Source organism: Lampetra planeri, chromosome 19 (genome assembly GCF_965212315.1).
Source record: "Lampetra planeri chromosome 19, kcLamPlan1.2.h2, whole genome shotgun sequence".
NCBI classification, from domain to species: Eukaryota; Metazoa; Chordata; class Hyperoartia; order Petromyzontiformes; family Petromyzontidae; genus Lampetra; species Lampetra planeri.
Window position 1 is genome coordinate 13,430,779 of NC_136125.1, and position 13,724 is coordinate 13,444,502.

A 13,724-nucleotide genomic window follows, 5' to 3' on the forward strand; every position below is an offset into this window, starting at 1 on the left:
TGTGCATTTGTATAGCGAGTTAAAAGATCAAGCCTCCTCAGCTTTGATTTTGTAGAGGCCATGCATTACCCTGGCTGATAATTTGGACCATTTAATTTTCGGTATGCCTTTAAAACAATAAAATATCACCGTGTGGCTATGGGTGAAATGATAAAATATTACAACCACGCTCACTGGAAATGTAGCTGTAGGAATGCTGTGAGGGCCGGGTGTGAGTGGTGTGAGCGGTTGGAGCTGTGGCTGTCGCTGTTACATCACAGCCACGCCGCCGCCGCCACCAGTTGTTTGTTGCAAAATCTTCCATCCAAAGAGAACACCGAGCTGCAAGCCACGGTTGGGTTTTGAGCAAGCGAGGAGGAGCCCCTTGCGGTCGCTCGCGCCGACGTGCGCTGGGATCCTGACGTGCGCTGGGATCCTCTGCTCCATAGCAAGAGGCGACTGTGCGAATCTCACAGTGGCTGATGTCGTCATTTTAGTCCAGCGTCTTCACAGTCGCATTCTCGTCATCTTCCTGTAATCTAGTTACAGAGTTTAATTTCCCTGCCCCTTTTACAGAGTGGAATAGAAAATATATAAGATGTACATTTAAGAAAACCACATTAGGCTTATTCAGTATTCTTAGTTATTCCATTTTTTATAGTTTTATAAATAGGGTAATTTTATTTCAGCTTTCTAATAGAGGTGTAGGTCTATATTCACAGCAGAGGGCCGTGCGACAAAATGCAATATTGTACTGTACTTTGATCCAACGTCTATGCTGCCGTCTTCACCTACCCGCACCGACGGGCACGGTGAAGTATGGTCACGTACCCCCATGACCCATACAGCATTGGAAGGAGGCCCTGATCCAGCAGTGGATTGACAAAATGACCTTACGTGTAGGTGTAGTAGAGGTGTGACGATTTTTTCATGAATTAGTAGCGATTCTTAAGCACTTGTGAAATACATTGATGGGACGTGTAGGAATCATTGTTTTTCAATTCATTTCTGTTGTATATGCTGGGTTCATGCGACCCCTGCAGCCATTAGTGTCTGCTGCATTCACTGAATTGTAAAATAAAAATCTCCTTTGGAAACATGACCCTGAATCCTAACAATGTAATCGCTTTGAGTGGCAGGGAAGTAGGAGTCCTTACCCTGCTGATGTTTCTCGCATTCATTCAACATGATAAGTCATGCAAGCCCTTTTGGACCCATGCGCTTAACCTTCAACAATGCGACTTCGACCCCGATGAAGCTTGGAGAGCTGAATGAAACGAACTCGCAAATACCTCGTGAAAGACCTAACGCAGAAGATCTCTGGGTTTGATCTTCCACGAAGTTCATGGTCCACCTTAAACACCATCAACTGCACAAACCATGGCAGATGCAGATACCTGATGCACAAATGGAAAATTAAAAGTTCTCGAGTGTCCGACTGTGGTCATCCAGAACAGACCGTACAATATATAATGACACAATGCCCGATCCACAAATACGAAGGAGACATCACAGCGATACACAACTCTGCTGCTGCTCCTGATGCGGTTGTCTGACTGGGCCACCTGAATGTGAATTGTTGTTGTTGCTCTGCATCTGCATCAGTCGTACGAAAGAATAAGATTCGACTTCCTGAGGCGTCATCAGAAGTCCTCATTAATGAATTGGTCAAGCACCCCAAGACTGATGCCTCCCAAAGACTTCACAGCAATTTTTATGAGGATCCACTTTGGTAAAGGATTTCTAAAAAAGTGATACAGCCCAATAATGTGTTCGTGACTTTAAATCGCTTCATTCATGACAATACAGAAGACGAAAAGGTAATGCAATTATAGGAATAAATAAAAGAATGCACAATTCTTTGTCAATTCACTACTGGATGAAGGCCTCCCCACACAGTGTTGGTCGTGGTGATTATTTGAACATACTTCACCACACTGGTTCATGCGTGTTGGTGAAGGGGGAGCCCAGGATAAGGTCAGATCTCACTCACCACTTGATGTAAGCCGTGGCCAATCATCTAATTCAGGTCGCTGGGTTTGTGGCGCAGTGGTTAGTGCACCGTGCCACGAACCCAGCGACCTGAGTCCTCCAGAAACATCGGTTTCAGTGGATTGCAAAGCAAATGAAATACAATACTTATAATAATCACGTAATTATTGTAGTGTTTAGGGTCCCTCATTGGGTCTCATAAATTTTGTCCAAGAGCTCTCAAAATGATCTGAACTCGTTGCAGTTCCGATAATTCCTGGAATTTAACTCAGATCGCCTGCCACAGCTAACATCCGAAGCAATCAACTGAACCAGTCATGGGCCTTCTCTATGTCGACTTAGCCTTAAATTAGTACCTGGTGCTGTGTGTGAATAACAATACTGTGGAGATAAAAGTGGCTGATGATGGTGCTAGCCACCCACCCCCTCGTGTGCTGTGCCGGCCTTCATAGTTGCTCGCTAACAGAACTTGCCCCAACAGTCTGTTAAGGCTATACGGGGATATTTGTATTTGTCCACATGTGTTTGTGTGTGTGGTATAGACTGGGAGGAGGAGCAGGTGAGCAGTCCCAACATACTGAGGCTCATCTACCAGGGCCGGTTTCTGCATGGCACCGTCACTCTCTCAGGTAACGCAGATGAGCAGCGCATCGTCTGAATGAGTTGCATTTCCAATAATTACCGCTCATGCTAAACTGTCTCTGTCGTTGGAATGTGGAATTCCAACCACTGATTCAGTGCCACCACTGGTGATGACAAGAAGTCCAAATGTTTTTGTTTTAATATCCCTCCTGTGACATTTTTACGAGGCTGCTGTACTATTTGATGGCAAACGTTTACAATTTACTGCAAGAAATTCTTGAATAACTTCACCAAAGAAGGCTGCAGATTTGAGTAAAATGTAACATGCAAAAAGTTTTCCGAACAAATTAAACTTGTATTTTGAAAGGACACTTTTTAATTACGGTTGCTGGGTATGTCTACCTCGGGCAGTTATTGAATGTACACGTCACTCCTGGCTCAAAGCTGCTAGTGAAATCGTGCTCCACGCCATTGGTCTCTTTGAGAAAAATGTACGCATGCAAATCTATTTCAACAGTTACAGCTGGGTGGCTTATTTATGAGTATACTCGCCAATAGCCCAACATTAAACAACATTTTTTTCATAATTGCCATTGTTTTGAAAGATTGCACATAAGAGTCTGGGATGCAGCACAGTGCTGGGGCTTGGGTGGTGTTTGGCGAATCTACTCATTGATTTGTATAGTCGGGTGTTCATTGCCAGCACTGCAGTTTTAGAGCCTGTCAGAAGATCCTGTGGAGCCACACGGAAACTTTAATTTAACGAAACCGATGGATGGCGTAATAATGGCCAAAGGAACCGCATGACCTCTGGTGAGAACGAATGAAGCCCGGGATACCTGCTTTAACCTCAGACTCTTTGTATTTGCACTGTACATAATGAGAGTCTGTGGATCGGGGATAAGGGATTGTTGGAAGGGATAAAGAAGGGAGTGGATACAGTAGGAGTTATGACGACCTTGGAGATGGAGCTCTTATGACAAAGGTAGAGTGCATTTAACTTTCTGCAAGCTGTCGACTGCTCGGGATGAATGAGGCTGGATCCGAGAGCAGTCATTGCATTTTGTATTTTGGGGCTTTTCTAATCGGCGTGCTCAGAATTACATTGGGCTGTGTGACTCCACCATGAAGTGCCACGGTTTGTTATTCAATGGAGCAGATGGATGATCCTGGACAAGGTGTGACTGCTGTATGGGGAGATAAGTGCTATTCTTTGGGTATTTCGGTTAATTCACATAGATAGGTTCAAAGAAAATAACAAAAAATAACAAAACATTACGACTTTTCGACCACAACATAAGCAATCGTCCTGACGATCGCTTGTGTTGTGATCGAAACGTCGTAGTTTTTTGTTATTTTCTTTGAACCTATCTACGTGACTTTACCGAAAGACCCAAAGAATATTAATTCCTGCAGTCACGAAAGCTTTAAGTCGAGATAAGTGCTGTCCCTTCATCACCACGTTTATTGCTTGGTTGAGATGGTGCTCCATAAATTCAACGTGAAGACACCATCGTTAACTTTCAGCCTTAATGTGCAACCAGCAACGATTAAGCAACTGGCTTGGCAACGTTGTAGGAGCACAGGACAGTCCCGTCACATGTGTAGGGCTGTTACAGAGAGCCCGTTATGCATGGCAGCCTATGGTAAACAAGCACAGTGGGCGGGGCTACGTCAGTGCACGGGCAGGTGCCCTCTACGACGTCCGCGCTTCGGACGTTACGATCCCCCGGGGCCCCACCCCTCAGGGAGGGGGGTGTATAAAAGGGGAATGTATCGGGGGGCTCGGCAGTGATGTTTAGCTAAAGAAGAGGAGGCGGAAGACGTCTGAGATAGAGCCCTGGACTCCCCCTGGTACGCCGTCCTTATCAGGACCGCGCAGGCTCGAGCCAGTGGCGTGGTACCAGAGCCAGAGCCAGTGCTGGTCTGGACTCTGGGTACCGGGCCCGACTGACCAGTGTCGGGCCAAGATAGCCTCCCCTAGCCCATTAGTGGAGGACTCAGAGGCAGGCTAAGGTTAGCCTAGAGGTGTGTCCTCAGATAGACGGGTGAGGGGGCCGATACCCCCTCAATTGTGTATGTCACAAAGTTGGTATTCAAATAAACAAGTGTGCCTCCAACTCCGGTGTCAACGAGTCGTAAGCGTTACTACATCTGGCGTCAGAAGTGAAACAAAGTACGAACATGGATACACGCCGGACGACTCGAGTCGGAGTACCAGGAGCGGAGGACACCGCTGCAGTTGGAGAGCCCGAGACGGCTGAAGATGCCATCGAGCAGCCGGGGCTGGGTGCATCCACGCCACAGCAGCTGGAGGAAGGGGAGCCGTCGACGGAGGGGCTGAGGCAGGCGCACGCGAAGCTGGCCGAGCTGCTGTACGCCGCAGCCGCCATGCTCGATAACATCACACGGCTGGGGGCTGCGGGACCGCCACGAGGCGACAGCAGCCAACGACCACAGCGCCTTCCCGCCATTTCAACGGAGCAACATTTTGAAACTCCCGCCATCGCCGCAGCTGCTGTTGAGGGCGTGGCCGCTCTAAGCATCGCGTCCAACGGCGGGAGTACAGTACCTGCCGCGTCACCACGGGTGCGACCGGCGATGCCATCGCTGCTTCGGGCCGACGCTGAGTCGAGTGAGGGAGACGAGGGAGCGCGATCGTCCTCTGCAGCCGCTGCCTTACATCAGCGACTGCCGCCGCTCAAAGAATTTGTGGGCGAGGAGGGCGACTGGGGCGGCTTCCAGCGGCGCTTCCTCGCTCACCAGGAGATGGCACAGTGGACAGACGCCGAGGCTCTCCGAGCACTGCCAGCACTCCTCGACAGCGACGCCCTCGCCACACTAACATCGGCAACGAAGGAGAGGCGTTCCACGCTGCGGAAGGCGATGCAAGTGCTGTCCGCTGTGTATGGGCCACCATCGGACTGTCGTCAACTCTTTTACGATCGCCAGCGGGGGACGAAGGAGTCGCCCCTGGCGTACCGTACAAGCCTCCTGGCGCTGGCAAAGGAAGCCTTTCCACGAATGGACGACGAGGGGATCGACGCCATGGTGACAGAAAAGATACTTTTGCTGGCGGACGACTTAGACATCGTCATTGTCGCACAGGACGATGCAGAAATGTGCTCCCTCCAAGCGGCCCGTCTCCTCCACGCAAACCTGTCCTCTCAACGACGGAAGGCCAGCAAGGCGGCGAGCGGGCGCGCCGTCGCTGCGGCCACCCTCCCGGCGGAAGAGGTTTGCGCCATCAACCATCGACGGCAGCACGGAGCGGGAGCGCGGGGGGACCGGGCCGGTTCAAGCCATCTACAACGTCCATCGTCGCCACCAGCGCTTCCACGCTGCTACAACTGCGGCATCCGGGGCCACGTCGCCTCGGGGTGCCGCTCTCCTCGGCAGCGCGGGACGACACCTCAACGGGACGCCGGCCCTCGTCACAAGCTCCACCATCATAATCCGGCGAGTCGCGGCACCCCTCACGTTTGGCCCACGCACACGCCCGTCGCACACTTAAACACCGCAGCGAAGGGGGGGCCAATATCGCGTACCATGGCACCAACACGCACCGCTCTGGGTACTCACATTGAACCCAGCCAGTGGTCCGTGTTGGCCCATCGGGTTGTAGCCGCGTCGTCGGGGTCGTCGGCCGTTGTGGGTCACATCGATGGGGTGGAGGTTCGCATCTTGGTCGATACAGGAGCATCGGCGACCATTATTTCGGAGTTGATTTATAACATTCTCCCTGCCCAGAGCCGTCCTTGGATGCCTGTTAATGTGCCATTCTTTGCTGCTAACGGGGGTTCACTTGGCATCATCGGACAAATTCGAGCCCAAATTTGTGTCGGGGATATTAAATTATCTGGGCCGATTTTTGTTTCCTCCTCGCTGGCGGTTCCGTGCCTGCTGGGGACGGATTTCCTGGCCAAAATGCCGATTAGGATATTAATCGACCAGGGATGCATTGAGCTCCCATCGGGCCGACGCATGGCGTTTTTGCCATCCCCCGCTACGAGCCGGACGGCGTTCGCGACGGTGCCGGCGTTCGTAGATAGAACGGTGCGCGTTCCTCCGGGGGCGCAAATGTTAATTCCTTTGAGACTTCGGCGGCCCTTCGCTAAGGGCATTGGGGCTCAAGGGGTTTTGCTGGGACCGTCTAGGGCCGGGGTCAGTGGACCTAATTTACTCCCGGCCCAGACCATAGTGAGAGGGGATGGAGAACCCTTCATCGCGGTCCTCAATGTGGGCTCGCAGACGGTGGTGGTCCCACAGGGGACCGTGCTTGCTCACGCAACGCCGGTGCCCTGTGAGGAACCCGTCGCGAGTCATGTCGGCGCTGCCCCTGCACCGCGACCACATTCAGACAGCGATGAAGGGTGGCTCGAGGCGCTTTGCGCGGGATCGACGGACCTGTCAAATTTAGAGCGCCAACGTCTTAAGACACTACTGAGGGAATTTTCCGACGTTTTCAGTCGGGATAAATACGATTTGGGCTGCACTCATCTGCTGCGTCACCATATTGATACGGGTGACAGCGTGCCAATACGCCAAAATCCTTTTCGGTTGAGTCCCGCCGAAAAGGACCATGTCAAATCGGCTGTTGATGACATGCTAGCCGCCGACATAATTTCTCCCTCCAACAGCCCTTGGGGAGCGCCGATCGTCCTGGTTAAGAAGCAGGACGGTTCGTTGCGGTTTTGCGTTGACTTTCGGCGCCTTAATAAAATTACGGTTGCCGACGCATACCCGCTCCCACGGATGGACGAATCGCTTGACGCCTTGGCGGGAGCGCGATTCTTCTCCACATTGGACTTACTTTCGGGATTCTGGCAGCTTCCTCTGGACGATGATTCAAAGCCTAAAACTGCTTTCCGTACTCCGCACGGCCTGTTTCAATTCAACCGGTTGCCGATGGGCTTACACTCAGCGCCGGCAACTTTCCAGCGGTTGATGGAATTGGTTTTGGCTGGATTGCAATGGGAGTCGTGCCTGATTTATTTGGATGACGTCATTGTCTTTGGCAAAACTTTTGAGGAACATCTCCAGAGGTTGCGGGCGGTTTTCCTAAAGATGCGGGCTGCTAATTTGAAATTTAAGCCCCAAAAATGCCATTTGTTACGCGAGTCGGTGCGTTATTTGGGGCACATCGTGGGGCGCTCAGGTATTTCTACCGATCCCGCCAAAACGCAGTGTGTAAGCTCCTGGCCGACTCCCACCTCAGTGGGAGAGGTTAGGAGTTTTATTGGGTTTGCGTCGTATTATAGACGCTTCGTCGCTAATTTTGCGACTATCGCCAAACCCCTACATGCTTTAACATCTAAAGGGGTTCGGTTTTGCTGGGGTCAGGAGGAGGAGGCTGCTTTTTGCTCCCTTCGGGATGCTTTGGTAAACGCTCCTCCCCTGATTTACCCTGATTTTTCAAAACCGTTCTTGCTCGACACCGATGCGAGCAACACGGGTATTGGGGGCGTGCTCTCCCAGGTGGTTGACGGCGTGGAACATGTGGTTGCGTACGGCAGTCGGGTGTTGTCTCCAGCGGAGCAACGGTATTGTGTCACCCGTAGGGAACTGTTGGCAATTGTCCATTTCGTCCAACAGTATCGCCCATATCTGTACGGTCGGCATTTCACCGTCCGCACAGATCAGGCGGCACTGCAGTACGCCCTGAGGGTCCAACAGCCATCGGGACAATTGTCCCGATGGTTGGAGGTCCTCCAGGATTACGATTTCCAAACCACATACCGTAAGGGCGTTCGCCACACCAACGCGGACGCTCTGTCACGCTTGCCAACCACCTCCGAGTGTGCATGCCTCCTGGGGTCTGGACGTTGCAGGCCTCCAGGGGACACATCGGTACCTGTCTTGGCGGCCGCCAACGACGACGATGCAATGGTTCCTAATTCGATCGAACAACAGGGCAAAGATTCCCTGTTGGGGTTGCCCGTCATTGAATGGGGGCGCCTCCAGATGGAGGATGTCTCCCTCCTCGGGTGGCGACGTCGCGTTGGCGGTGCGGCGGGGGGAAAAAGAGGTGGTTCCGACGCATGGGAAATGTGCCAAGGTCTGCTAATGCATTGGGACGGGAAGTCACGTCGACATCGGCTGGTTGTCCCTACTGGGTTGCGGGGTAGGGTGGTATGGGCCGCTCATGAGCGCCTCCTACACCTGGGGACCCAAAAGACTCTCGCCTTGCTGCAACTTGATTTTTACTGGCCTGGCATGACGAGGGATGTGGGGGATTTGTTGGGATCGTGCCCTCAATGTGCACAACGCAAACCGCCGGCACGGGAGTCTAACCCGCCCTTGCAATCGATCAAAGTGTCCAGGATAAACGAGCTGGTCGCTCTGGACATTTTGGGACCATTCCCCGCCACCCCCAGAGGGAATAGATATTTGTTGACGGGTGTCGAGTATTTTACACGCTGGCCTATGGCCTGGCCTTTGGCCAACCAGTCGGCAGCAGCCATCGTGGAGGCCTTTGTTCAGGGTTATGTCCTGGACAAAGGTGCTCCGGAGAGGCTGCTGACCGACCAGGGCAGAAATTTTTCCGGTAAACTACTCAGACAAGTCTGCGATCTCCTGGGCACAAAGAAAATTCGGACCTCCCCATATCACCCACAAACTGACGGGATGGTCGAACGTTTGCATCGCACCATCTCGTCCATGTTATCACAACAAGTTTCGGACTCGCAAACGGATTGGGACCTACAAATTCAGGGGGTCTTGGCGGCGTACCGGATGGCACCCCATGCGGCTACGGGGTTTTCTCCCTTTTACCTCATGTACGGCCGAGAACCAGACCCGCCTGTTCGTGCCCAGTTGCGGATCCCCGTGCCGCAGGGAAAAACTAATCTGGCTGACCACGTTAAATTTAATCTGGACAAATTGACCGAGGCACGGGATGCTGCAATGCAAAATTTTGACCTCCGTCAGAAGGCAAATGAGCGCCTCAGATTGAGTCGAGCGCACATGCTGCAGTGGAAGCCGGGGGACAAGGCATGGTTGCACTGCCCCCAGGTGCCACTGGCAACCTCCTCTAAACTTGTGCGGCCGTGGCGGGGCCCTGTGGAAGTGGTGGAGGTGTTACGTCCGCAGTGCGTGCGCATCAAGTGGGGGAAGCGGCGATGGTTCGTGCACCCCTCCAGATTAAAACCCTTCGCTGCGGTACACGACCCCACTTCACACGCGCGTGGCCAAACATGTGGGGGGTCGGCCGACTTGCTGGGTCTGTCTCTGTCGCTCTCACCTGATGCCTTGCCGGCTGTGCCACCTTCAGGAGCATCAGGAGTGACGGGCTCACGCCCGATCACCCCTCCTGCGGATACCGAGGGTCACGCGGAGTCAGAGGAATGCTCACCTCAAGACGGACAGTCGCCACCTGATGGTCCGCCACGCGGGGTTACCCCGTGTGAGGGGCCCGCTGCAAGGACGCGCGCTAAAATGCGCAAACTGTTGTGAGGCCGGAAAATGTGTACATAGCTGTTGTGTTTATTGGCTGTTGTGTGGATGGTGTGTTTCCCGCTCCTCGGATGTACATATGTTGGGTTCACCGTTTGTTGTGTGTGCGGGGTGGGTTCCCTGCTGGTTGTATATAAGCTGTTTTTTTTACGGAATTCGTATTTATTCGGGGGGGTGCGACGGGTTGTTTCTCATCTTGTTGTTGTGTCTTGTTCTGGTTCCTGTTATGGTTCAAAAATAGTGAGGCACACGTCAGGGGGTGAAGGCACCTTTATTGTCAAATTTTGTATGTTGGCAGCCGGGACGGCTGCATGCTATGTGGGGGGGAGTGATGTAGGGCTGTTACAGAGAGCCCGTTATGCATGGCAGCCTATGGTAAACAAGCACAGTGGGCGGGGCTACGTCAGTGCACGGGCAGGTGCCCTCTACGACGTCCGCGCTTCGGACGTTACGATCCCCCGGGGCCCCACCCCTCAGGGAGGGGGGTGTATAAAAGGGGAATGTATCGGGGGGCTCGGCAGTGATGTTTAGCTAAAGAAGAGGAGGCGGAAGACGTCTGAGATAGAGCCCTGGACTCCCCCTGGTACGCCGTCCTTATCAGGACCGCGCAGGCTCGAGCCAGTGGCGTGGTACCAGAGCCAGAGCCAGTGCTGGTCTGGACTCTGGGTACCGGGCCCGACTGACCAGTGTCGGGCCAAGATAGCCTCCCCTAGCCCATTAGTGGAGGACTCAGAGGCAGGCTAAGGTTAGCCTAGAGGTGTGTCCTCAGATAGACGGGTGAGGGGGCCGATACCCCCTCAATTGTGTATGTCACAAAGTTGGTATTCAAATAAACAAGTGTGCCTCCAACTCCGGTGTCAACGAGTCGTAAGCGTTACTACACATGCAACAGCACCTCTCCGACCATTCTTAATGGCACAGATGAGCCTCATCCACCAGCGGCTATTGTACACCCCACTAAGCCTCATCCACCAGCGGCTATTGTACACCCCACTAAGCCTCATCCACCAGCGGCTATTGTACACCCCACTAAGCCTCATCCACCAGTGGCTACTGTATACCCCACTAAGCCTCATCCACCAGCGGCTATTGTACACTCCATTAAGCCTCATCCACCAGCGGCTATTGTACACCCCACTAAGCCTCATCCACCAGTGGCTATTGTACACCCCACTAAGCCTCATCCACCAGCGGCTATTGTACACCCCACTAAGCCTCATCCACCCGCGGCTATTGTACACCACACTAAGCCTCATCCACCAGCGGCTATTGTACACCCCACTAAGCCTCATCCACCAGTGGCTATTGTACACCCCACTAAGCCTCATCCACCAGTGGCTATTGTACACTCCACTAAGCCTCATCCACCAGCGGCTATTGTACACCCCACTAAGCCTCATCCACCCGCGGCTATTGTATACCCTACTAAGCCTCATCCACCAGCGGCTATTGTATACCCCACTAAGCCTCATCCACCAGCGGCTATTGTACACCCCACTAAGCCTCATCCACCCGCGGCTATTGTACACCCCACTAAGCCTCATCCACCCGCGGCTATTGTATACCCTACTAAGCCTCATCCACCAGCGGCTATTGTATACCCCACTAAGCCTCATCCACCAGCGGCTATTGTACACCCCACTAAGCCTCATCCACCCGCGGCTATTGTACACCCCACTAAGCCTCATCCACCAGTGGCTATTGTACACCCCACTAAGCCTCATCCACCAGCGGCTATTGTACACCCCACTAAGCCTCATCCACCCGCGGCTATTGTATACCCTACTAAGCCTCATCCACCAGCGGCTATTGTATACCCCACTAAGCCTCATCCACCAGCGGCTATTGTACACCCCACTAAGCCTCATCCACCCGCGGCTATTGTACACCCCACTAAGCCTCATCCACCAGTGGCTATTGTACACCCCACTAAGCCTCATCCACCAGTGACTATTGTACACCCCACTAAGCTTCATCCACCAGTGGCTATTGTACACCCTACTAAGCCTCATCCACCAGTGGCTATTGTACACCCCACTAAGCCTCATCCACCAGCGGCTATTGTACACCCCACTAAGCCTCATCCACCAGTGGCTATTGTACACCCCACTAAGCCTCATCCACCAGTGGCTATTGTACACCCCACTAAGCCTCATCCACCAGCGGCTATTGTACACCCCACTAAGCCTCATCCACCAGTGGCTATTGTATACCCCACTAAGCCTCATCCACCAGCGGCTATTGTACACCCCACTAAGCCTCATCCACAAGCGGCTATTGTATACCCCACTAAGCCTCATCCACCAGCGGCTATTGTATACCCCACTAAGCCTCATCCACCAGCGGCTATTGTATACCCTACTAAGCCTCATCCACCAGTGGCTATTGTACACCCCACTAAGCCTCATCCACCAGCGACTATTGTATACCCTACTAAGCCTCATCCACCAGCGGCTATTGTACACCCCACTAAGCCTCATCCACCAGCGACTATTGTATACTCTACTAAGCCTCATCCACCAGCGGCTATTGTATACCACACTAAGCCTCATCCACCAACGGCTATTGTATACCCCACTAAGCCTCATCCACCAGCGGCTATTGTACAACCCACTAAGCCTCATCCACCAGCGACTATTGTATACCCTACTAAGCCTCATCCACCAGCGGCTATTGTATACCCCACTAAAACACACGCACACACAGATCCTTGCGCATCTCTCCCAGCCCAACTTTGCCATCCTGGCCAAACGAGCGGTTTCTGGTTTTAAAACCCGGAGCAATTTTCGCAGAAAATTTCCTTGAGTGGCTTTGAGCCGTTGTGCGAATCAAGCGATCCACTGGGTACCATTGTGAGAAGGAAACGCTTGTCCGCTGATGGTGCCTCTCGTCGCTTTCCTGCTGATGGTGCCTCTCGTCGCTTGCACTGGGGCTGAAAGTGCTCCAGCTGACGGCACCGTGCTCTTCATTCCCGTTCTCCTCCCACCCCGCTCCCCACCCTGCCTCAGCTCTTAAGCTTCCCATGGGAAAGACGACGGTCATGCACCTGGTTGCCAGGGAAACACTGCCGGAGCCCAACTCCCAAGGTAATGGGGAGGGATGGGCACAAGGGAGGAGGGGGAGGATGGGTGGGGGGGTGCGACCGTAAGTCACATCGCAGATGCCGCGACGCTGCATTGAGAAAGTTGCTACGAGGAGGAGCAACACGATGGACGTCGAGCTGGAAATAATAACTAGGTTAATTTAAATAGCACCCAGTATAACAAAAATTGGCATGAAAATTACTGTGAGACCCTACCTGTGCCATCAAACCCTTTTCAGGGGGGCAATCATTCACCACGCCGTTCACTGGGAGCAGCCATAAACCTACGCGCATCACTATTCATGCTATTTCTCCATTGTATTTCTTTCCGCACTGCGCTGCTGCATAATTCACGAGCATCCGAAGAATAAAAGCAGCAACAGCATCAGCGATCGCTGGGGGCAAAGGTCACAGCCCCATTCCTCCAGCCCAGCACGAATTTATTTTTGCTTTTGTTAATCTTGTGTATTTTTCTCACTCGTTTTACCTTAACTGGCAATAGTCGTCACCTGTTTTCAGACCATAAATCACACCTCCCAGAGTGGGTGTGGTGAGATGTCGTTGTACAAAGAAAGAGAGACTGGTTTGTTATTCTATAGATTTGACAGTTTCATCAATTAGTCAGTTCTTATAT

The 13,724-nt window shown here is 52.7% G+C and overlaps 1 protein-coding gene across 1 annotated transcript in view; it reads left to right on the plus strand.

Moving 5' to 3' along the window:
• Positions 1-13,724, plus strand: part of LOC144724161 (ubiquitin-like protein 3) — a 145,145-nt gene that overhangs the window by 115,698 nt on the left and 15,723 nt on the right. The window contains exons 3-4 of the mRNA XM_078603083.1: positions 2,514-2,600; positions 13,017-13,094. Of these exons, the coding sequence (XP_078459209.1) occupies positions 2,514-2,600; positions 13,017-13,094 (165 nt within the window). The remainder of the gene's footprint in view (positions 1-2,513; positions 2,601-13,016; positions 13,095-13,724) is intronic.